The 26842-nt window shown below is 37.2% G+C and overlaps 1 protein-coding gene across 3 annotated transcripts; it reads right to left on the bottom strand.

The window, feature by feature from the left end:
* Positions 1-2004: 2004 nt before the first annotated feature.
* Positions 2005-6670, bottom strand: LOC135679167 (uncharacterized). 3 transcript variants are annotated; one of them, XM_065192623.1, is made up of 7 exons: positions 6236-6670; positions 4941-5031; positions 4623-4798; positions 3853-3880; positions 3605-3713; positions 2963-3148; positions 2303-2861 (listed from the first exon to the last, which is right to left on the bottom strand). In XM_065192623.1, the coding sequence occupies exons 1-6, from the start codon at positions 6455-6457 to the stop codon at positions 2971-2973; spliced, it is 804 nt and encodes a 267-aa protein (XP_065048695.1). In that variant the 5' UTR covers positions 6458-6670; the 3' UTR covers positions 2303-2861; positions 2963-2970. The 3 variants fall into 3 exon arrangements, with proteins under 3 accessions (XP_065048696.1, XP_065048695.1, XP_065048694.1); XM_065192624.1 differs by lacking the exon at positions 2963-3148 and having other exon boundaries at positions 2005-2367; positions 6236-6663; XM_065192622.1 differs by having other exon boundaries at positions 2303-3148.
* Between the last annotated feature and the right edge of the window lie 20172 nt (positions 6671-26842).

Genomic DNA, 26842 nt, shown 5'->3' with positions numbered 1-26842 from the left:
CTTGAGCATGGTCCACCTGCAACCTGTTTCCATGCCATCAATGAATCATGGTGTTCTTGCAAGTAGGACGGGAAGAACAGCAATGAAAGGAGAACTCATTGAAGGAGACAAATCTTGCACCCCAATAGTAATGGCAGTGCTAATTGAGGGAAGATGTCACAGGCTGCAGAACTCAATCATATATACACTTTTCCCTGTGCAAGTTCATGAACTTGCAAGGGAAGTTGTTCCAGAGAGAAACAGCAAGGAAGCTACTCAAAGCTTTGCAGGGATGTATGCTTGAAAGCATCTTCTACTTTTTCAGATTTCGTCCAAATGCTCCTTCGTGTCTTGCATTCCTCCTTTCTCAATCCAACTCTCTTTATGACTCAGTTCCCATGGTGTCACATGTCCACCACAGATCTCCATGAGCACACCACCCGTTCTTTTGGTTGCAGTCATGGCCTTTGATCTTAGAACTAACTGGTAAGCACGAGTGTTCGTGGCCTTTTTCCCAAGAGGTGTAAAGGAATTATGAGATCCGAGCTCTTGGAACTGTCGCTAGACGATATATGATTCCTTTAACATATCATTGACCGAGCAGCGCATGATGCTGTACGCATGCTCGAATGATGTTAGCATCGGTCTTAGATCTCTATGAGCTCACGACAAGTGCAATGCAACTGCTTACAGCCAGAGACTATTGGAGGAACCTCTTTTCTTCAAAAAGGAAGAATTAAGCTTCGAGCATGAACAGATTGTAGTAAATCTTTTTGCATATCCATGTGATTACTCGCGATCAAACCTTTGAGATCTTTCATGAATATGGTCGAATTATCTATGCACGCAGGAAGTCAAGCAGCACACATGAGGGAGATGGTGGTGGTCAAAGTGGACACTGGCATGGTGATTAAAGAAGAGGGCCTCGGGCACAGGCATCCAAGGTGCTCATGTGCTTTCTATGAGCTCGCATCCAAGGTAACGGAGCAGTTTAGTGGCAGAACACATCAAGGACAAAGAGGTGTTGCTTTCATGGTGGGTGCATGCAGCTTGCTGCTGCAGAGCACACTGGAACGCGCAGCTACTCAGCTCATCGCATTGAATCCGCCCAAACTCCAACGAGAGGCGGAAAGTTCATCTTGCAGACATGTGGGATCGAGGAGTGAAGTATGTCTCCGAGGATGCAGTTGGGGAAGGTAGGCTGCATTGGTTGCTTGCTTGCTTCTGCAACTTAATGCAATAGCTTACCCAGTTGAGCTGTGGATTCTATTTGGACGGAAACAGCCAGAAGCTAACGTTTCGTAAGGTAGTCAATAGATTTTGTGCTCATCTTTGACATACTATAAATAAACAACTGGTTTGCTGGCTTCTTCCTCGCATTTTGTTCTTACGTTGACTTCACCTTCAAGCCTGATTAGTATCTTCATCTTCATATATTTTGATTTCAGAAATAGAATTGTGGAAATCAGAGCAGCAGTCAGCTCAGCTTTGGATGTAGAAAAAATGATTTGGAGACGCATGCAAAATTAAACTGAGTCAATGCCTCCTGCAATGACCCAAATTACTTTCTGAGTCTGATAAATATTATTAGTAATTTAAGTTTAAATATACATTAAACAATATATAAGGACTTGAATCTGAAACCCGTCAATTGTTGTATGTGTACTCGAACATGAGACTCATCAGACCCATTGATCAAAATCAACAGATCAATTAAAATGAGAAGGTTTGGACCAAATAGGTGGTAAAATCAGATGGTGCAAATCTTCTCTCTCTTTATTAGATTAAAATGAGAGGGTTGAGACCAATTATAGATGCATATAATTGCTCATTCATCAGGAACTAATTACGATTTAAAAAACTTAAACTTGAGGTACTAATTCCAATTTTATCAAACTGATTAAAAATGTGATACATACACTTTAATGAATACCAATCCAATCGGTGTTAATATATTAACCGACTATCGATACGATACATACGGAGCGCTATATTGAGTCATGCCAAATATATCGACACATGATATGTGAGAACGTACAAAGATATCACCCGTACTTACTGTCTATTATGAGCGATATATTATGGTACAATAAACCTTGCTTCAATTACAATGGTATCGAGGCTAAACACAAGTTAAAAAAATTTGGATGCTCAGGGAAGGTTTGAATAATTTGAGTCTCCATAATATTTTTGCTAACTGATGGTTTCGAAAGCTGTTATCTTCCAAAGAATTGGAAGCAGCACAACTGCTCCAAACACAAACAAAGATTTAGGCATTACATCTCATGGAGTTACAGGATTGATCTTCACAATAATTTGGATATTACGCGGCAAGAGGTCCAAAATGCTGCAGAGGCTGCTTTTAATAACACTGGATTTTGGTATATGCTGAAAGGAAAAAAAAAAGAGAGAGAAGCAGCAGTTAGTAGACTGCAAAGTGGCAGACAAATATTTTCCTGTGTAACAAAAAAGAAAAAGAGGCTTTTTGACCTTTAGATTTGACAAAATTCCAGTCTATAGAAGTAAAATCAGCAACATAATGAACAGCAAAACAAACCAACAGCACTATATAGGTTTCAATAATGCCTAATTTAAGGTGGCATAACAACTAAAAGCCCAGTTTTGTAGATAATCCAATGTGGGAAGGCATGATTGGGGACTCAGAAGCATATCAATATTCCACAGGCTTGGGTTAGTGTTGAGTCAAGTGCCAGCATCTGAGAATCTCTTTAAATAAAAGCAAACCTAGGGAACACTGCATGATTTTCGGTACATTAACCAAGATCCCAGCATAGTCACATCTTGATCATCCTTCTCTAAAATATTCTCATCTATTCACAACCATATCTTGATCATCCAACTTCTTGTTCATCTCTCATTCACTTGCAACAAAGAACACATCAAATATACAAAATTACAAATGAATGACTTAGTTAAAATCACTAATTAAAGAGCTATGATTCACAAGTGATAGATGATGAACTGAATTAATTAGAAAGCTAATTGGCAGTGAGAAGTTGAAGCAAGCCATAGAGGCTTCTGAAATAGAAGTATCTTTAAATAAGCTTCCCAACCAGCTGAAGAAGAGCAAAGTGATAATTTGAATTGAACAGGACATCGAAAGATCAAGCTGCAAGTTGCTACTGGAACATCAATGACAACAGCACATCTGATCACCAAAAAGCAAAGATGATCAGGGGATACTATAATGTGTCAGGGTTGAAACTTAAAACATAACCTATCTTGATTTTAGAGAGAATGTAAACAGGCCTAATGTTCAACTCTATTATTTGTTTCATAGCTGCTTCAACTGAAACCCTCTGTTTTCATATCTCAAAACTTGTAGAAACGAGTTCTTTTTCTCAATAATGGTGATAATTCATAATACTTGTATACAAAGCCATAGCCCATGAGCAATGTAACGTTAATCAGATCATGGTATTACAATATTACATAGTAGATATCAGCAGCATTCAAGGCACTGATACATAGGAAGCAGTCATATATTTAGTGCTTCAATGCCAAAATGTTTAGAACAGTGCAGCAGCCTATAGAAAATTAAGAACGTACAAGATTAGTTTGCATAGTGCATACATCTGGTTTATGAAAAATTAGGCAAACTCACCCAATAGCAGTTGCACTCCAGGATGCAACATTGTAAACAACTTTGCTTCCATCCCAGGCCTTACGAAGTTTACTTTTCTTCTTTTTGACAGAAAATGTTTTGCAAAGTGCTGAAGGAAGAAGCATGACAGTCAAAATTTGAAATTATATATATTTTTTATATACTTTTTAATAGCCAATGACTTATTAAGTAAAAGAATTGCCAGAAGCAAACTAGATAAACCATCATATTATAGTCAAAGATCTGACCTTTTTGAAGTTGATTAGGGGTTAGATCCTGCAAAATGGAACTGCAATATATGAAGTTCAACATACGCATAATTTGTGTTGAACACAAAAGAAGAACATGATAGTAATGAAAAAGCAATATGAAGTCCCATGCTTGGTTGTCGATACACATGTGCCAATCCAAGCAAGAATTGAACCAGTTGTAGTGACCATGGAATAGCAACTCAATTTGGCATAACCAGAGTAAAAACTGGTACAAAAATTCTTGGTAAGGAACAAATTGGACCAGCTGTTAGTACGTATCTTCCTTGCATTTATGGCAGGAACATCATTCAAAAGGAAAATTAGGCATGCATATGTTTTGATGCAGACATGCATATACATTCAACATCCATCTTATTGATAATAAACTTCAAATGGCCAATCTAAGATACATGTGCTCATTTCTTTTATCAATAGTGCACCAATTCTAATGATAAAGAAGTGAAACAATTGCATGTGCTCTACAAAGAAGTGAAGTAAAACCAGTTATGATTCATTGACACAGCTTAGTGCACCAATCCACATTGTAGTTGGGTAATAACAGTTTACATTTGCTGCAGTATTTGTTTATGCATGGGTGTTAGCATGTTGAACCAGTTATGCTTGTTTCTTTTTAACATGAGTCCTCATAAGGCATCCAACAAAGATAAGATACTAATTGGATGGTCTTTTGAAGCTTCAACCATCGGTTACAAGGATACTTGTGCAAAATCATTAAGAAAAAGACTGTTCCATAGAAGGCTACGTACCTTGGTTTGTTTTAGTGACAACAGGTAAGCAGCCATGAAGGATGCAATCCCATCTACTATGTCTTCTTGCCTAACAAGTACATAGTCATCTTGTTCTGATTCATTGTCACCGTTGACATGCTCATCTTCCCAAAATTCGAAAGCATTAACGAAATCCCAAGAAGCACTATCATCAGCTGCAACATATAAATTGAGTCCAATTCAACAATAAACTTATATTGTGATCCAGAAGACCATAACGTGATTGAATAAGAAAGCAGTTTTTTTATCATGGAATTTTACAGTAGCAATAGAAGGTATCTTGAGCCTAAGGCATACCAGAAATACGATGAGGAACTGAAATTTTGCTGTCCCCAAGCTTCTGAAGAAAGTCAGGTGATTCAAGTCTAGATTTGAGTAGATCACAGAGCTGCATAACAAGAGCAGTTACTCTGACTTTTCGATGAATGCTTTTGAAGGAAAATTTTGATCTACTACATGATATTTTAGCTGGATGATGGCATTTCAGTTCCAGATGTATCATTAGAACATGATTTGTAGTTCCCTTGCTTATAGGTTAAATAAGAAAGTTTAAGCAATTTATATAGATAAAAAGTTGTTAAGCTTCAAGTTTCCAGCATGCAAACAAAAAAAACAAGCTTAATATGCATAAATTAGTTATAAAATTTTGGTTACACTAATCGGATAATGCCATGAAAGCATCAACATTCAGTCATCTTTCAAGGATCAGAGACACCTATGCTACTGAAACTCTAGGACTACAGTTAGATATTATCATGCAGGTGCAATCCTGCAGAAACAGCTTCTTAGAGATAAAAAAACTCCATTAAGACATACACTGCTAACCTGCATACCATCTTTGTTGGAACATTTCACCAGGCCTCTTTGATTTGTATAAGATATGCATACACATACTGAATCAAATTGTTAACCTAGTAGTATGAATCTACTTTCCCACCTCAGAAATGAAAAAAGTATAGATTTATCACGTTATGCTCATGGTGCTCATCAACAAGCTGAAACATTCCAACTATTTGGGATTTTGGGGTTGGTTACATGGACTTCTCCAGCCCTTGTGCTTTGTACAAGGTTCATGGATGAGGATGTTACATGCAAATTTGGTGATCAAACTTCATCAAACACTGTAAGAATGTAGTAGTAAAGAGCACAGTCGCCAGTAACAATGACTGCTTCGGACAAGGTTGATTCAAAGTGCATGAAAGCATCAAGATCCTGCCCTATTTCAGCAAAACTCTTGCTTGCAGGAAATTGCCAATAAACTTATACTACTACGAGTGCAATTTAGGAAAAGTAATTGGTCTTTCAATATTCGCATAGAGATCCAATACACAATGGCAAATCGCATCAAGATGTCAAACAGAAGTAATTATGCAATTCTGACCTAGATTGGCATGCATCCCAGGGAAGGATAAATAACATTTACTAGATCTTTCCTCCCTTTTCCATTCTTTTTCTAAAATAGGTAAATAGAATTCTCATATAGCAGTCTTCGAACTGATTGCAAAAGCAGAAAGCAACAGAATCTAAAACCAAATGAAACAATAGAACCCACAAACCAAAGAAAGATCGGAAATTGGAAAGAAATCCCCAACCTCATAGGTCTCGTAGTCAGCTGCAGAGGGCGAGGCCGGATTGGAACGATCCCCGGCGTCATCCTCCTCCGGCACCTCCTCCACCTTCTCCATGTCTGCATCTCCGGTGGGATCTCGGCCGGGTTCGGCGTCCTGGAGCAGCTCGAGGGCTTCCCGGCACTGCTCAAGGACCGCCTGGACCGTCCTCCTCCTCACCCGCATCTGCTCCTCCTCCGCCTCCATGACGTCGGAAACCTAGGCAGGGATCTAAACGAGAGGTGAAGAAGAAATCACATATTTAGAAGTCGCCGAGGACAATCGAGGGACGAGAAGGAAGAAGGAAGAAGGTCGCAGGGGTAAAAACTGCTCCTTTATTTCGCGTTGCTTCTTTCCTTGCTTCCCCCGCACCTACTCGTCGCCCCGTCGCTTCCGACGTGTTTGCTTTTGGGTGCTGCGGAAGGATCGAATTAAAATATGAAGCCGTCACCACAAAGGCCAATTTGAGCAACGATCCTCTCCAACTATAACGTGGCTCAAATGGTTTAGAATGCGGCATCCAAACCGTCCACTCATCCAATTCTCGCAGGTTCTTTAATTTCAACTGCGCGATTATAATTGGGTGATATGGTAATTGGACAGGATCCTAAACCCATCGGACCATGCCATGCTCGTGCGTTAGTAATATTGACTGAGTGAGGATTTGCTGTTTTCCGTTTAACAGGGAACAGCCACGGCCTTTTTTTTTCTCCTTAAACCAAAACAATTATATATATTTTTCTCAGTGATTTTGGTATTTACTATTCTAAAAGATATGCTTACATAACTAAGAAGATAAAATATATGGTTATCATCATCAACTCACAATCTTGAAGCTTGAATTGTTGATATTAATACCCGTTCAAGATATATCAGGTATTTATATATTCTTCCTAAATTAATATTATGTGTTCTGTCCTTCTAAATTGAATTTTAGGAAATTAGGAAATAAATGATAGGCGACAAAATATGGTAAAATCATAAGAAGTACTTTAGGTATTTATGATTTTTTTTTTTCTAAAATTCATAGATAACTATGGATTATAGTAATTAATAATTAATTTTTGGACGGTATGATGGAAGTGGCATTTGAAGAATTTTAAATATATATATATATATATATATGTTATATTAAAATTTCCATTGTAATAATATATGTGTATGACTAATAGGATTATATGTAATATAAATATTAAAAGAGGATTAAGAGAATAGATCCAAAATTTTAAGTAATGATAGAGTCCAATGATATAAATTAGGCTTAACCCATAATTAAGAAAATTTAAATGTTTAGTTTAAGCAAAGTTAATTCTCTTATATAATCATACGTGGAGTGTATAATCTTTGAATAAAATAATTAACATAAAAAAATATATGTGAGCTATGCTTTTTATAGATTTTGTATTTATTATCCTCTCTCTCTCTCTCTCTCTCTATATATATATATATATATATATATATATATATATATATATTTGGGGTATGCATTTGATTTCTCTTCTGTTTCGTCTAAATGTTATTTCCAAACATCCAATCCAATCGTATAAATAGACTTGTAATTTCAATTTTACGAGCATTAACACATCATAATTCATCAAAAGACATCAAATCATTACTCCATTTAGCATTGGTTATAGATATTCCAAATCGCATAATGTTATTTTTATGAAAATTAGATTTAGGTATGATTTGGTTATGCAAGCAATGATCGGCTCAACTTGATCCGAACTTAACTTAAATTGCATTGGAAGAGTTGATGGGGCTCGAGATATGGAGGGGTCCTATTGTGATACTAAATTCGGAATAGCTTCTCTCGTGTATGATTCTTGTACCTTTAGATTATTAATATTGAGATAGGTGAGGAGATGATAGATGCGTTTCGAGAAAATCGAATGTACATTTTAAATATGAATTGATATTTGATTTTTGTTTTAAAATCATATATTTTCGGAATGTTACATCGGACATATTCATATTTAAAATACCATATGCCCTGAAGGTTACTTTATTAATATTTCAATATTCACATTATGCTAATATATTTTTTAAAATATCATATGACCTTATCTAAAATTATAAGATTATCAAAATGATACAGTGAGAAATCAAATCAATACAATATATATTTTCTATAAGATGAATTTTATTTATTTGTTTTTTAAATGTTATTTTATATGTATTTATATGATTATATATTTTTATTTGTTATATATTTGGACCATACAAAAATTCTTATAAAATTACATATATTTATTTATTTAAATAAAATATATATTGAAATAAAAAGATTTTAAAAAGTATTAGAAGGATAAATTTATCATAAAATACTTATCTTAATGCACATTTAAAATATAATTTTTATCCCGTTTTTCTACCAAACGCTCGAAGCATTTTACAACCGTACATTCGTTCGGATCTCTTTATCTAATTATATACTAAAAATACAAATATATTCCCAAACGTAATCGATATTTATAACTATATTTTATGATGTATGCCTTTAACCTTAATAGGTTACGAAGATATATTCCTCGGGAAAAATAAAATAAAATATATTTAAAGAATATTTTCTATTTTGATCGTTGACCGCTCGATCGAGTCTATGCGATGCATCCGTCGAAAGGGTTCTGAGTTCGGATCCCTCGCAGGCCTTTCGTGGGGATGAGGAAGATGGCCCAATGCCATAACCCACGAGGACGCATTTCTCTACTCGGGAAGAAGCTGCTTGCCGTCCCAGAAACGAAGAAGGAAGTGCAGGCAGGATGATCTACGGGGCATGCGAATTGGGAGGAGATGATTACTCACTGTCGAGTGAGAGAGCTACGGGGCTGGTGGATGATCTCTTCTTGGAATGCAAGACTCAGTGGCACAAAGGGGAGGAAGGGAAGCCCGAGCGCTCACTGGGAGTGCCTGTCCCTCTCTACGGGAGGCTCAGGGAGGAGGGAGGAGGGAGGAGGGAGGAGGGGGAACACAAGTCCAAGAAGCTCAGCAAGCGAAACAACAAGAGCTCTGCTCAGATTGCAGGATGCCATGGTGGTGATGTTCCCATGGATCAGAGCCAGCTTGTACTCTTAAGGAGAATTGTGATATGCTTTATCATTTAGTGTTTGCTTTGTTATGTTCCATCAGAGTATATGTTGTTCTTAAGTGACCTTAGTAGTTTAATTAGATAAGATATATTATTAATATGATTGAATTTTTATTATGAACAATGATAAATTCACTTATGATAGAAATTCAGAGAAAACATTGATGAAATATCCTATATCATTTTTTTTCTTATGGATCTATTAGAAACTTACGATAATACACGATAACATATATCTAGTTTTTTTTTTTTCTATCGCTCGTAATAGTTACGTGAAAATGAGAAGAGAATACGAGTCTAATTTTTTTTATAAATTAATATTATTATATTTTACATGTTGAATTATTGAATGATATTGAAAGATACACATATATGATTATTTGATTTTAGATTTTGATATTAAATTACGATTTTACGATTATAGTAATATACTAAATGCTATTATTTTAGTGTTCACAAATATATGGTCTTTAATGATCGATCAATTATAAATGAGTTTTGAACAGGTCAATTCCATTCCGGATTCAATACGTGAATAGCTTCGTGTTGCAATGGCAGAGGAAAAGTTCAATGGCAAATAGCGGAACTCATTTGTGCCGTCTCGAAGCTAACGTTAGTCTTGAAATACTTTCTTATCTTTGTTGGTGTTTTTACTTGAGCGATTGTTGCTGTTAAATTACTTGCAGATACTCTAAATGTTTTAACCTAAATATTATTATTATCAATATCTTTTTCTAAATGAACGAACCAAAATATTTTCCTCTCATCCTCATCCTCTTCTTCACCTTCTTCTTTTTCTCGTATATATTTTTTTCTTTCTCATCCTTTTATTCTTATTTCTCATAGCAGGATAATATTAATTAGTAAGAAGCACAAAAGAGAGAGCCGAGGACATCGAAGAGAGCACGAGATAACACGAGGGGATCGAAAAGAGCACGAGATAATAATAATTGATGACATCGATAAAGAACTCAGAGTAAGAAGAGTCAGATTACGAGGAACCAAAGTAAAAAGATAAAATTAATAATACTGTGATCATAAATAGTAAAATAATTCTTGATATTATAAATAATAAAATAATCTAAATAAGATAATATGTTAGATCAAGACGAATGTGACTATATTGACATAGACATAACTTGTTTTACCTAAGTTGTGCGACACCTTTGCGTGTCTATCATCAAATGTTAGTCTCCCCGAAACCTATCGTGATTCCTTAGGAGCTACAAAAGGGAAAACGAATTAGAGAAAACGTTTCACTCGGGATCCACAAGTAAACATTTCAGAAAATACTTCATAACCAATACAAATTACACACAGATTTTACAAGCTTTGAACGGTTGTACAACAAAAGGTTCAAAATTGTCCACTACAGATCGAGTATCTCTCACATGACACAACCTTTATTTACAAACCTAAAATGGTAATCAAATCTAACTAAAATAGGATTGTTAAGCATTTGATCGTCCTTTTATATATTGTGCAAAGCATGAACAAACCAAAAATACAAACATACATAAATATTATATGAAACATCTATTAAATTTCAAATATTATTCATGAATGCATGCAGTCATTTTGATGGCTAATGTCAAAGTCCATATATATATATATATATATATATATATATATATATATATATATATATAACAATTTGCCGATGTTTTCTAGTTTATTTGTTTCTAAATTATGTGAACTAAGTTCAAAACAATTTACAGTTAAAATAGTTGCTCATTAATGTGACTACAATGAGGCATTCCGAAGGTCGATAGCTAGATTTCGATTCCATATAGAACTGAATCGATTCACGTCGGATCAATTTCAAGTTCTTGGAACTGATTGTTTCAATTCAGTTTCAAACTAATCAGACAAAACAATCAAATATCCCTCCGAATGATACATTTAATTAAAGAAGCATTTGAGAAAATTTTAAAATAAAAAATAAAATACGTCGTACCAAATTAAATGAGTATTTTGAAAAAAAATGAAATAAAAAATAAAATAAATAGTTTTTGTTCTAAAGTAGAATAGGATTCATTTGGAACGGGTTTGGTACCATTGATAAAACTAAAGTTATCGATTAGAAGAATTGTGATATAATACCCATTTGATTGCTCGTAGAAGCATTTGGTATTTAGTGTTTGTTTTATTATATTCATTCAGTTTATGTTGTTATTAGGAAGTTACTTAGTAACTGTTAGATTATATAACTAATTATTATACATATAATTTGAATTCTTATTATAGTTTTGGGATCAATGAAAAAAAAATGGATAGTATTATTTAATAAGAGATCAAAATGGGAGGACTATTGTAATGACTTATTCTATACCCTTCCCGTTAACCTCTTACGGATTCACAATAATTTAATTTTTAGTGTTTGTTTTGTTATATTCAATCAGGTTTATGTTGTTAGAATGTTGCTTAGTAAATGCTAGTTTTGTTGAATATTATATTTTGATTGATGAAATCGAATTTGTGATCTAATCTATGTTTTGAGTGACGCAGGATTAGCTTCGATCAAGGAGAGACAAATTGATTGAAGTAGGAGGAATCAGACGTTGGGCCAGAGTTGAACATGTCAGGAGATTAGACGTTAGACCGGAGGATCGGTTGACGTGCCAGCAAAAAGACTTCGTACCGTGAGTTCGGGTATCGAGCCGAAGGATCGAACATTGCGGCAAGGAGATCGAAAGTTACGGGAGCCAACATACCGATTGGGCAATACGTCGAAGGAGAGAATGATGCACTGAAGGATCGAACGAAGCACCGAAAAAACCAATGATATGTCGAACAACATATGATTCATACTTTATAATAATTTATCTAGATTGAGTTAATTTATGTCTAATTGAGTCGGTATTGGGATGAAATAATGACAACTTAATTAGAGACCCATTGGGCTTGAGTCAGGATTGTTTTAAGCCAAGTAAGGTCCATGCAGTAACCCTCAACAGGCCCAGGCGGTGACACTGCTTGGGACTTGACCTCCCAAGTTGTTTGGGCGATGGTACCACCTAGTGTCAATGTCAGACTAAGTGATGGTACTGCCCAATATCAGATTGATAGACAATGATACCACTAGTTGTCAGTCTATCAAGTGATGGTACCACCCAATACTAGTGGTGGTACCGCCAGTACTTGAAAACCTGGGATGAAATCGTTTTGGCTCCAAATTTAAATCCATTTAAAGCCTATAAAAACTTCACTCATCCATGCTTAGTGAACACACAAATTGACAACAAAATTTGAAGAAAACGCTCTTGTAATCTTACGAGAATTTCTCTCCTCTAGCTCTAAGTGATGATTTTAGTTTAAGAGAGGGGTGAGTGGGTTGTAAAGGTTATCTCCTAAACTTGTAAAAAGGAAAAAGAGTTGTAAGTGGATAGTTGGTCTTCACCTATTGAAGAAAGATCGTTAATGGATGCCGGAAGCCTCAACGGAGGAGGAATCGGGAGTAGACGTAGATCATGACGACCGAACCACTATAAAATTATTTTCTACCTTAATTGCTTATCACTCTTATTCTAAGTCAAGCACACTTTCAATATTTTTTCTGATATATTTTTATTAAGTCAAAATTTTTAAATCAATTTAATTTTCTTAAGCAATAATTCACCCACCATTTTAGTACTGACTTGATCCTAACAAGATTATATAACTAATTATATAAGATGCATTATATATATGATTGAATTCTTATTATAGTTATCGATCAACGAAAAAAAAAATATTTATGATAGAATTCCTTAAAAAAAGATCTTATGGGAGTGACTCATCTAATGACTTATTTTATACTCTTTGCTCTTGTGAAACTCCTAATGACTCACGATAATATATGATAACATACATAAGATTATATATCTATCAATTAGTTTCAACCTGAAATAGCACTGTTCGAACCGAGTTTGGTACCGTTCAAAATTCGATATAACTAAAACTATCGATTAGGATTATCTATAATGATACATAATCAAATTTAATTATTATAATTTAATTTCTTGGACCAAGTTTTTGTTAGGAAATCTAGGGGCGACATCACAATGCACAGTGGAAGAACATAAAACAAAATCCTCAATTCCCAAAAATATGTTCGTCATTATGCGAAGATTGGTGTGTAAAATTCACGAAACTTAAAACTGTATATAGAATAGATTGTGTTACCTAGAGAGATCGTATATCCCTGAATCCTTACAAATCTCTAGGAGAAGGTGAAGGAGGTCACGCGCCCTCCTCTCTGTTGAATCTCGGATTTTGATGATGAAGTCAATTGTCATTTGTTATCTAATCTATTTATTGAGATAAGTGTGCAGGATTAACTACGATGAAAGTAAGATACACAGGAGTTGCGCCGGAGTCAAGACAATGATCACGTTGGGAGTTCGAGAGTTCGACGGAAGTTCGGACAGTCGTCGGAGGTTATGCGGGAACAAATCCGAGAAGTCCATGAGCTTGCCAAAGAAGCTCGTCAGAACTCGCCAAGTGGATCGTCGCAAGTCCGGGAGTTTGCCGGAAGTCCGCAGGAGCATCACCGAGGGTTCATCGGATGATCGACGGAAGTTCGTCGGAAGCTCGCCGGAAGAAGCGATTGACGCATCGGAGCAAGTTGTAGTAAATGTCTTAGGAAATATCGTAGTTAGCACAATGATTAAGTTGGAAATGAGAGGTGATCCCATTAACTTAATCTTGGGGCAATTAGGCCCCTGAAAAACCCAAATTGGGTCGAATGGATCAACCCATTCGGACCTTGATGTCTGCCAGGCGGTTGAACCGCCCCAGCCAGGCGGTGGCACCGCCTGGGCTCAGTCTCCGAGCGAGACTGGGCGGTGCAACCGCCCTTGACAGGAGGTGGCACCGCCTGAGCTCGGTCTTCGAGCTATGGCAGGAGGTGCAACTGCCTTAGTCAGGCGGTGGCACCGCTTGAGCTCGGTCTTCAAGCTCTGGCAGGAGGTGCAACCGCCTCAGTCAGGCGGTGGCACCGCCTGAGCTCAGTCTTTGAGCTATGGTAGGAGGTGCAACCGCCCTAACAGGAGGTGGCACCGCCCAGAGGCTCAGTCTTCGAGCTCTGCCAAGCGGTGCAACCGCTAGATCCCGGAGTTCCGGGAATTGACAGTTTTGAGCTCGGAATTCAAACTGGGTTGGGGCCTATAAATACCCCACCCCTTCAGCACTGAAGGGGCACTCAAAACACACCGAAATCCTGATCTTATTCTATGATTTTTAGAGCTCAAAATTATTGTAAAGGCCAAAAGTTCTTCTCCCTCTTTTCTTCCAAGTTGTGATTTTTAAAGAGAGGAGAGAAAATTATGTAAGGGTTGTCTCCTAAGCCCGTCAAAAGGAGTGAAACTATAAAAGGGTGGTTGGCCTTCGCCTATTAAAGGAAGACCTCTAGTGGACGTCGGTGACCTCGTCGGTGGAGGAAGCCAAAAGTGGATGTAGGTCAAGATTGACCGAACCACTCTAAATCTCGGTTTGCATTTACTTTGAGCATATTATCTTTACTGCAAACCTCCTCAAAAGCTTACTGCTTTCTGCGCATATACGATTGGGTTTCAAGCTTTGTACTTTCCGAATCGGCATTTAGACGTAAATTAGTTTTATCGTACGATCATCATATTTCAGTTTGTGTTTACGTTTTGATTTCTATCATAACTGCAAACTACCTTTATATCCTTGCTTTAACTGCATCTCGCTTAATCAAGTGATTTACGAATCAGCATTTAGACGTAAATCAGTTTTTGTCGTACGAATATCATATTTCAGTTTGCGCCTACTATCTGATTTGAACCATAACTGCAAACTGTATTTATATCTTTGTTGCATCTCGCTTAATCAAAAGTTAAAGTGATTTACGAATCGACTTTCTTACTGAAATCACTTTTATCGAACGAACACAGTTTTATTTTAATCGTAGAAGGTTTTCCGCTGCACTAATTCACCCCCCCCCCTCTTAGTGCTCTTAATCCTAACAATTGGTATCAGAGCCAGGTTAACTCTCAAACGGATTAAAACCCAAGAGAGATGTCATACGCCGGAAACCAAGAGGGTCATTCTATTACACGTCCACCCATGTTCAATGGGACGGACTACACCTATTGGAAGACCCGAATGAGGATCTTTCTTATTTCTATGGATTTTGAACTTTGGAATCTTGTTGAAAATGGATTTTCGAAGTCTTCTCTTCTAATGATCGATTGGAATGAATTGGAGAAGAAGGCTTTCGCTCTTAATGCAAAGGCTATGAATGCCTTATTTTGTGCACTTGATAAAAACGAGTTCAACCGTGTTTCGGTTTGTGAAACCGCATTTGATATTTGACACACACTCGAAGTGACTCACGAAGGCACAAGTAGAGTGAAAGAGTCAAAAAATAATCTTTTGATACATTCTTTTGAACTTTTTCGGATGAAACCGAGTGAGACTATTGGCGACATGTTTACCGTTTCATGGATGTCGTTAACAGTCTAAAAGGACTCGGAAAAAGTTTTTCGGATTTTGAGCTCGTAAATAAGATTCTAAGATCCCTTCCTAAAAGTTGGGATCCTAAAGTCACTACTATTTAAGAGGCAAAAGATCTAAATAACTTCCCTCTTGAAGAACTAATCGGGTCATTAATGACCTACGAGATGACTTGCAAAGCTCATGAAGAGCAAGAAGACATCCTTCCAAAGAACAGGAAGGATATGACACTCAGAACTTTAGAAGACCACTTGAGAGAAAACTCAAGTGATGAGGACTGTGACGATGACTTGGCACTTTTAACAAGAAAATTTAAAAAATTCATTAAAAGAAACAAGTTTAAGAATGACACAAAAAATAAACTTGAACTTAAGAAGGACCAAGTTATTTGCTACGAGTGAAAAAAGCCGGGACACTACAAAAGTGATTGTCCCCAAGTCAAAAAGAGAACATCAAAGAAGAAGGCGCTAAAAGCAACGTGGGATTACTCGAGCGCGTCCGAAGAAGAGGAGTCCAACACTGAGCAAGTTGCTTATTACGCCTTAATGACCATTGGAGAGGAGGTAACAAATTTAATAGATGCAGATTTATCATTTGATGAATTATTAAATGCCTTCCATGACTTATTTGATGAATGCAAGATTATTAATAGAAAATACAAATTGCTAAAAAAGGAGCATGATAGTCTTACTTATAATTTCGATAAGTTAAAAACTGAATATCATGATAGTTTAGGTTCATGCATAAAATGCAAACAAGGGTCACGTTCCCAAAAGAAGTGGAATCGGATTTGTGAGAAGTCCTCACCAAAATCCAACCACCTTCATAAAAGGCCCCATCTTACATGTTCGACACCAAAGCAAATGCAACTTTTGTTGCAAACTTGGACACAAAACGCATTATTGTCTATTCAAGAAAATTAGTCCGAACAAATTAATTTAGGTTCCTAAAGGAACCATGATAAATTCTATGCAACATGATAAAAAATGTAGATATATTTTTGAGGCACCCAAAAGCAAATGGGTACCTAAAGATCATCCTTTCTTGTAGAAACCTATACCATCGCAAGCTAAGAGCAAGAGATGGTACCTTGATAGTAGATGCTCAAGGCATATGACCGGAGATCCATCTCAATTCTCTAAGCTCAATAGCATAGACGAAGGCTATGTCACCTTCGGAGACAACAACAAGGGTAAAATCATTGGCAAAGGAACCATAGGTAACAAATCCAACTTCTTTATTGAAGATGTTTTGTTAGTTGATGGTTTAAAACATAACCTCTTGAGCATTAGTCAATTATGTGATAAAGGATATATTATCAGATTCGAATCTAATGCTTGCATCATTGAAAAATCACACAAAAACACGTCTATGATTGCATTAAAATAAAATAACATATACACTATTGGCATCAATGATTTGTGTAATGAAATATATTTTTCGGTTTTGAATGAGGATGCTTGGCTATGACATAGAAGATTAGGTCATGCTAGCATGAAACTAATCACTCAAATATCATCTAAAGAACTTGTAAGAGGAATTCCTCATATCAAGTTCATCAAAGATAATGTATGTGATGCTTGCCAATTAGGTAAACAAATTAAGGGTAGTTTCAAATCTAAGAATCAAATAAGCACCTCTACAATTGATCCATATGGACTTGTTCGGACCAATCTCTACATCAAGCCTAGGAGGTAGCAAATACGCCTTCGTCATTGTGGATGACTATAGCAGATACATATGGACTTACTTCTTAAAACAGAAAAATGAATGCTTTAGATATTTTACCAAGTTTTGTAAACTTGTTCAAAATGAGAAGGGTTCTATGATTTCATCAATTAGAACTGATCACGGTGGTGAATTTTAAAACCATGATTTCCAAGAATTTTGTGAACTCAATGGATACAACCATAATTTCTCTACTCCAAGAAATCCTCAACAAAATGGAGTAGTAGAAAGAAAAAATCAAAATTTATAAGAAATGACAAGAACCATGTTGAATGAACATAGCATACCCAAATATTTTTGGGCCGAAGCCATAAACACTACATGCTATATTTTGAATAGAGTTCTAGTAAGACCCTTACTTACCAAAACTCCATATGAATTATGGAACAACAAAAAACCCAATGTTTCATATTTTAAAGTCTTTGGGTGTAAGTGTTTTATCTTGAATGAAAAATATAACTTAGGAAAATTTGATGCTAAATCCGATGAAGGAATCTTTCTTGGTTATTCTTCGGTTTCTAAAGCTTTTCGTATCTTAAATAAAAAAACTTTAATTATTGAAGAATCCATTCATGTTGTTTTCAATGAGATTTCCGAAATTAGGAAAAATGATTTTGATGATGATGTTAATTTTGATTCCTTGAATTTAAATGAAACCCCGTCTCCAACTAGCAACTTGGATGAATCCACTTCTGAAACATCGTTACCCAAGGATTGAAAGTATGTAGATGCTCATCCTAAGGAGCTAATCTTAGGAGACACATCAAAGGGGGTTCAAACACGTTCTTCTCTTAAAATTTTTTGTACCAACGCCGCTTTTCTCTCCCAAATTGAACCCAAATATATTGACGAAGCCATGAAAGATGATTCATGGATTATCGCAATACAAGATGAATTAAATCAATTTGAGAGAAATGAGGTGTGAAAACTTGTTCCTAGGCCAAATGACCATTTAGTTATTGGTACTAAATGGGTTTTTAGAAACAAGCAAGATGAATATGGTATCGTGGTTAGAAACAAGGCTAGATTAGTGGCCAAAGGTTTCAACCAAGAAGAAGGTATCGATTACGAAGAAACCTTCGCTCATGTGGCTCGATTAGAAGTCATAAGGATGCTCCTTGTCTACGCTAGTAGTAATAATTTTAAGTTGTTTCAAATGGATGTTAAAAGCGCTTTTCTTAATGGCTTTATTTCCGAATAAGTCTATGTTAAACAACCTCCTAGATTTGAAAATAATAGACTCTATAATCATGTATTTAGATTAACTAAAGCTCTCTATGGTTCAAAACAAGCTCCGAGGGCTTCGTCTAAGAGACTTCGTTCTTTTCTTATTAAAAATAATTTCACAAAAGGCAAGGTTGATACTACATTGTTCATCAAGAATTTTGAAAATAATTTTCTCATTGTTCAGATTTATGTTGATGATATTATCTTTGGTTCTACGAATGAATCTCTTTATGAATCTTTTGCTAAAACTATGAGTCTTGAATTCAAAATGAGTTTAATGGGAGAATTAACATTCTTCTTAGGCTTACAAATCAAACAACTAAACAATGACATCTTTATTAGTCAAACTAAATATGCTATGAATTTGCTAAAAAAGTTTAATATGAATAACTCTAAAGCTATTAATACTCCTATGAGCACCTCCACTAAGTTAGAAATTGATGAAAGTGAAGAAAGCTTCGATCAAAAAACTTATAGGGGCATGATAGGAAGTTTACTTTACCTCACTGCAACTAGACCAGATATCATGTTCAGTGTAGGACTTTGTGCTAGATTTCAATCAAACCCTAAGATATCTCATCTCAAAGCAGTTAAAAGAATACTTAGATATCTTAATAGTACCACAAATCTAGGATTATGGTACCCAAAATCAGAGAATCTTGAGTTAATTGCTTATGCTGATGCGGACTTTGCTGGCTGTAGACTATATAGAAAAAGCACATCAGGAACATGTCAATTTTTAGGACATGCCCTTGTTTCCTGGTCATCTAAGAAACAAAACTTGGTTGCACTATCAACAACCGAAGCTGAATATATTGCAGCAAGTGCATGCTGTGCACAAGTTGTATGGATGAAAAACACTTTAGAAGATTATAAAGTTCATCTTAAAAATATTCCCATTAAATGTGATAACACAAGTGCAATATGTTTAACAAAGAATCCTATACAACACTCAAGAACAAAACATATTGATATTAAACATCACTTTATACGAGATCATGTTACTAATCATGATGTAATCATAGAGTTCATTGACACTAAACATCAACTAGCTGATATTTTTACAAAACCTCTAAGTGAAGAATAATTTGATTTCATAAGAAGAGAATTAGGAATGTATCAGTGTTCGAATACATAAACTAATTATTTTTCGAACTTTATTGAATGATCAAATCACTTGATTGTCATTACATGCCTAAATAACATGTTGGAAATTATGTGTTGAATACAAAAATTTCCATAATAATAAGCATGTTTTGTCTTCATGATTGTATTTGAAAATATATGGCATAGTCTTGTCCGACTGCATGAAAATGTTAATTTTATTTTCGGATTCGCTTAACAATTGGTATCATAACAATCGGATTTTCTCATACATTTATTATATGAAAAATATTTTTCTGAATGGATTTGATGAAATGATTCCTGCTTATAAATTCCATCTTGAAATATGGATGATAGTGTTTTTACTTGCAAAGATTTGTTTTACATACATATCTTGATCCTTGTAAAAATGAAGCATGATTTAATCTCTTATCGATTTTAACTTCATTTAAAGTAAACTCACAAATAGATGGTGGAGATGCGGGGTAAAAACAAAATTGATATCTCCATGTCATGTTTGCATAATTGACTTACTATTGAAAATGACATGAACCTAGTAAAGACATCACACTTATGCTCAAAATTCGCTTATATTGTTCTCCTGGTATCACAATTACCATGCTTTTTGTTGATGACAAAGGGGGAGAAGATGACAAAGGGGGAGAAATATATGAGTATTAATGTCATGCTTGCATCACCAAGAGATATATGAATTGATGTTATGATTGTTATAATTTGCATTATGCCTTGTTTGTATCATGTCAAGATATCAAACAAGAATCTTACTTCGCAGTTTTACATGTTGATATCTTACAATATGATGAATTGCTACTATTACCATCATTCAAACTTGTAATGTAAATTAAAAAATGAATGTCAAACCTTGACATCATCTTCAGATAGATACATCATGATGGGAATCATGATGGGAGTATTAATAAGTTTAAATGATTTTAACTTATTAATATGTCTCTTGAATTCAAAGGTTTTGAATTCAAGAATGATTTATCTCAAGTATGACATATAGACAGGGGGAGTTAAGGTTAACTCCATTATCAATTGATTGTCATCATCAAAAAGGGGGAGGTTGTTGAATCTCGGATTTTGATGATGAAGTCAATTGTCATTTGTTATCTAATCTATATGTTGAGATAAGTGTGCATGATTGACTACGATGAAAGTAAGATATGCAGCAGGAGTTGCGCCGGAGTCAAGACAATGATCACGTTGGGAGTTCGAGAGTTCGACGGAAGTTCGGACAATCGTCGGAGGTTCTGCGGGAACAAATCCGAGAAGTCCATGAGCTTGCCAAAGAAGCTCGTCGGAACTCGCCAAGTGGATCGTCGCAAGTCCAGGAGTTTGTCGGAAGTCCGCAGGAGCATCACCGAGGGTTCATCGGATGATCGACGGAAGTTCGTCGGAAGCTCGCCGGAAGAAGCAATTGACGCACTGGAGCAAGTTGCAGTAAATGTCTTAGGAAATATCATAGTTAGCACAATGATTAAGTTGGAAATGAGAGGTGATCCCATTAACTTAATCTTAGGGTAATTGGGCCCTTGAAAAACCCAAATTGAGCCGAATGGATCAACCCATTCGGACCCTAATTTCTGCTAGGCAGTTGAACCGCCCCAGCCAGGCGGTGGCATCGCCTTGGCTTAGTCTCCGAGCGAGACTGGGCGGTGCAACCGCCCCTGATAGGAGGTGGCACTGCCTGAGCTCAGTCTTCGAGCTCTGGTAGGAGGTGCAACCGCCTCAGTTAGGCGGTGGCACCGCCTGAGCTCGGTCTTCGAGCTCTGGCAGAAGGTGCAACCGCCTCAGTCAGGCGGTGGCACCGCCTGAGCTCAGTCTTCGAGCTCTGGCAAGAGATGCAACCGCCCCTAACAGGAGGTGGCACCGCCTAGAGGCTCAGTCTTCGAGCTCTGCCAGGCGATGCAACCGCCAGATCCCGAAATTCTGGGAATTGACAGTTTTGAGCTCGAAATTCAAACTAGGTTGGGGCCTATAAATACCCCACCATTTCAGCACTGAAGGGGCACTCAAAACACACCGAAATCCTGATCTTATTATGTGATTTTTAGAGCTCAAAATTGTTGTAAAGGCCAAAAGTTCTTCTCCCTCTTTTCTTCCAAGTTTTGATCTTTAAAGAGAGGAGAGAAAATTCTGTAAGGGTTGTCTCCTAAGCCTGTCAAAAGGAGTGAAACTGTAAAAGGGTGGTTGGCCTTCGCTTATTGAAGGAAGGCCTCTAGTGGATGTCGGTGACCTCGTCGGTGGAGGAAGCCAAAAGTGGATGTAGGTCAAGATTGACCGAACCACTCTAAATCTCAGTTTACATTTACTTTGAGCATATTATCTTTACTGCAAACATCCTCAAAAGCTTACTGCTTTCTGCGCATATACGATTGGGTTTCAAGCTTTGCACTTTCCGAATCGGCGTTTAGACGTAAATCAGTTTTATCGTACGATCATCATATTTCAGTTTGCGTTTACGTTTTGATTTCTATCATAACTGCAAACTGCCTTTATATCCTTGCTTTAACTGCATCTCGCTTAATCAAGTGATTTACGAATCAGCATTTAGACGTAAATCAGTTTTTTTTTCGTACGAATATCATATTTCAGTTTGCGCCTACTATCTGATTTGAACCATAACTGCAAACTGCATTTATATCTTTGCTGCATCTCGCTTAATCAAAAGTTAAAGTGATTTATGAATCGGCTTTCTTACTAAAATCACTTTTATCGAACGAACGCAGTTTTATTTTAATCGTAGAAGGTTTTCCGCTGCACTAATTCACCCTCCCCCCCCCCCCCCCCCCCTCTTAGTGCTCTTGATCCTAACACTCTCTAGCGATGATCCACATAGTAGGGTTGCGACGATGCTTCTCAAAACTCTAGGTCTGCTTTGAGGTGGAGAGGGGGAGGAGAATAGGAGAGGTAAGCAAAGGCTCTAGCTTATGAACCACTGAACCCCTCTTATTTATAGAGGTCCCCTGTCAACTTAACCCTAATGGATCCTCCCATATTGGGTACTGGATCTTCATCTAACTACCTAAACCTCTTAGATTAGTAGATCTCTATCCAATAATCTCTCATGGGCTTTTATTGGATCTCGTCCATGAGATCCAATAATTTAAGGGCTTATTGAATATCCTCCGGCGGATATCTCATATCCGAACATCTACTCATCGCAACGCCTACCATATGTGTGTGACTCTCTAGGCCTAATATCGAGCTGACCATGAGTTATACTTGTCAGTTTTTTGTTAGAGGAGGAAGGGTGGAATTAGTGCTAATGAAAATATTATGTCGAATCAAAACTTCGTTTTAATTTAAACCTATATCGAAAATGCATTAATCATAAAGAAGGTGTGAAGAGGAGTAAGCAGACAAGTGAATAAGGAAAAGCAGAATAGGAATGACAAAGTAGATATCACACCGGATTTATAGTGGTTCGATCATCGTGACCTATATCCACTATCAATTCCCCCTTGTTGAGGCCATCGGCGTCCACTAACGGTCTTCCTTCAATAAGCAAAGACTAACCACCTTTTTACAATACCTTTTTCTTTTTTTGGGTTTAGGAGACAACCCTTACAAACCTTACACATCTCTTAGGATAATCATAAATCTGTAGAAAGAGGAGGACACTTAGTACTTTTACAATACTTTACACCTCAACACTTCAAGGTTTTTATTCACAGTTTATTTTTTTTCTATGCAGAGTAGAGTATTTAAAGGCTCCAATGATTTAAAAAATGAAGCAAAAAAGTATCTCATCTCGGGTTTCCGGGGTATAGTGATACCATCGCTAGTACTAGGCGGTACCACCGCTTACAGACTGACATTGGGCTGTACTACCTCCTGACAAAGCCTCGGAGATTGGGCTCTGGCAATACCATCGCATGACAACATTAATTGTCGATGGTACCATCGCCCAAACCACCTGGAAGGTCGAGTATCAGGCAATGCCATCACTTGATGTGGCTTTGGGTCATTGAATGAGCCAAATAGCAGCCCAATTCAGTTCTAATTTGGGCCCATAATTAAGTTTATAGGATTTCTCCCAAACCTAACTCAAATTAAGACATAACTACACCAATTAAGGCTAAAATAATTACAATCAAGCAATCTTGTTGTCCGGCACGTCAATTGTGCATCCGAACTCCCGACGAAACTTCCGACACACATCCAGTGAACTCCCGGCGAGCTTTCGATGAATTTTCGGTACATCATTTAGTTATTTAACGTATCGCCCGATCCTCCGGCATGTTGACTCCTACAACATTTGTTCTCGGTGCATACTTCGATTTTTTCGACTCGATATCCGATCTTTGATTTCGGCCCAACGTCCGATTCTTCCATAATTGTTTTGTCTTTTTTCACGTAGTTAGTCCCGTATCACTTATCACTTATCACTTATTTCAAAAGTTTTTGTTATCTTACTACTCATCTATTTGGTACTTGAGGGATCGATATGGACTCACAAATCATGAATGATTATCCATTTGGTACCTAAAAGATGGGATATGGATCACAAATCATGGATGATTATCCATTTGGTACTTAAAGATCGAATAACTGTTACTTTCATGATATTAGCAACACATGTAGCATGAATAATTGTTACTTTGATATCAGAAATTCCTTCAATCTACCCTTATATCCTACCTGAGCAAAACCTTACAAAAGGGAGCTTTTAAAAGATGAAAAAGGTAACTCATATGTCAAGCCCTTAATTGCATTTGGAACTATCTTGATTTCAAATTCATGTCGATGTATGCTTTCGCAACAAGAGAACTTCCCCAATGCGTGAATCAGAACAGCAAGAACAAGACAAGCATCATCATCATCATCTAGTAAACCACTCCCCCTCATGCTGCATGCATCTTTTCCTTTGCCATTTGACACATAGAGAACATTGGTATGAGACAAAAGATGTGATTTGCTATTGGTCTCAAATAATTGACTTGTTTCTCCAAGTAGGAATGCCACCTTTTGACTCTACCCAATGCCCACAAGCACTCACCAAACCTTCATCCTGAGTCAATACCTTTTCTTTTGACACAGACGGGGAGATTGGAAACCTCACGTAAGTGGACAATCTGTGGGTATTTAGAAGAAACACCTAACACACCCAACTCCATCAATTGGCAACACCACATCGACACCATATGACAACATGGAAAAGCCTCGCTTTTCCTCCACACGGTTTGTGGTGTTCTTTTCTCCTCCGGAAGATTCTCCATGAGACTTTGGGTGCAATTGCAGCTCAAATGGCAAGCTTGCAATGGGGTTTGACAGGATTTTTCAGACTTTAGCCTGATGTGGGGTTGACATGTAAGCCTTGGAAGTGTTGTGACCATGACACCAAGAGTTGGAGTGTCTTCTTTTCCATGGATTGATTTGTGGTAATGGCTTTAGATGACTTTTGAGAGAAGATGGAAATGAACCCATCATGGGCCAGACATGAAATTAAGAGCGACGATTTGTGGTCAGCAAATTCTTGCTATACAATAACTCCAATAGAGAGATGCATTAATTATATCACATGAATTTTACATCATATTCATAGGCTAGTGGCTAAAGATTCATGTTCTTATTTGAGTTGACTTATCTCATGAAAATATCGCACGTGTTCAGTGATAAACTCTATAGTATTTCCGTCAACAAATTCGATGATACGAGAAGAAATAAAATTAAATATTTATAAAAATTTTAATATAATTTAAAAAAAAATATAAATAAAATATTAAAAATAATTAATTGTGAGAATAATATATAGGAGAATAATTTATATTTCCACACCAAACGATCAGGAAAGGGCAGCTTTATGGCATGCGCCACCTAATTCTTAAATGTTAGGTACGAATTCAGCGTATCAAAAATAGAAAAAGCTCATCAAATAAAGTAAAATCATCTTAATGGCAATAGGATTGATTGCTCCTCTCCTCCTTGCAGCGCAGTAATGACCCTTTTTAATGCCAATCGTTCTTCCGTTAATTGGTGCGATAAATGACACCCACCACCGTCGGAAATGCGTCCTCCGGAAGCCAAAATTGCTTCGAGAGAACGCTTGGGAAACGGTGCGAAATCATCGCCGTCAGATTTCCAGCAGATCCACTGCGGCGAATTGGGTGGGCCCCGGCCTTCGTGCCACCGTCATAGGAGGAATGTCGTGTTCCCTGTGGTAGGTGACACAGGCAAGCTTATTCTGTGGGGGGAACCACACCATTCGCTGTCGGCACGTGCCACGTCGAAAGTCACGCGTCCGACGTGGATCCACGCGACGCTGGGAATGGTTCTGATGCCGACCGGAGAATAAAATCGGACCGATCAAACTTTCGGCCCCCGCACGTCTTCCGACGGTCGAGATTACAACGTTCTATGCGGACGAGGAGCAACCGAGGTCGATGTCGTGTCAAAGGTCAATGATCTCGGGTCATCGGACGGCCGTGATCGACCACGGTCCAAGGCGACGGTCACCCCCCGAGCATTGCGTTCCGTACCCGTTCGCCTGTCTTCCACCTGTCCTACCATCTCTCTCTGTCATCAACATCGAATCCAATTACAAGGCAAGTGGGCCGCCGGGTAGACTTCAGCAGCGTGGAAATACACCTTTCCGGAATTCTTTTCGGGCCGAGGGAAGATTTTTACTTGTTCGAGGACTAATACGTAAAATGAGAGACAAATACTGCTCTGACCACTCCCGCATTGCTCCTCCAGAACACCTTATTCTTCTCCTTCCCCCCGTACCCGGAAAACATTTCAACAGCCTTATTAATTAATGTTTTTGCTTTTGTCGTTGTTAATACAATTCATTTGTCAACCATAAATAAATGATTAAGTAATTAAAAAATTCACGTGTGAGGTTAATTAAGATGCGCGCATGGCACATCAAACAGCTCGGTCGTAGTCAACCGCGGAGATGGCCCAAATCCGCCTTCCGCTTTTCCTATTAATTATCTATATCTAATGTTAGTTTCTCC

This window comes from Musa acuminata, chromosome BXJ1-7 (assembly GCF_036884655.1).
Source record: "Musa acuminata AAA Group cultivar baxijiao chromosome BXJ1-7, Cavendish_Baxijiao_AAA, whole genome shotgun sequence".
Taxonomy (NCBI): domain Eukaryota; kingdom Viridiplantae; phylum Streptophyta; class Magnoliopsida; order Zingiberales; family Musaceae; genus Musa; species Musa acuminata.
Note: the sequence above shows the minus strand (reverse complement) of the source record. Positions and strands in the feature narration are given on the sequence as shown.

Excerpts from the sequence above, each read along its gene's own strand:
- LOC135679167 (XM_065192622.1), bottom strand. The coding sequence starts at position 6,457 with ATGGAGGCGGAGGAGGAGCAGATGCGGGTGAGGAGGAGGACGGTCCAG. Across the intron at positions 5,032-6,235 it reads CTGACTACGAGACCTATGAG|CTCTGTGATCTACTCAAATC; the intron begins GTTGGGGATTTC and ends CTTGTTATGCAG. Across the intron at positions 4,799-4,940 it reads AGTTCCTCATCGTATTTCTG|CTGATGATAGTGCTTCTTGG; the intron begins GTATGCCTTAGG and ends TATATGTTGCAG.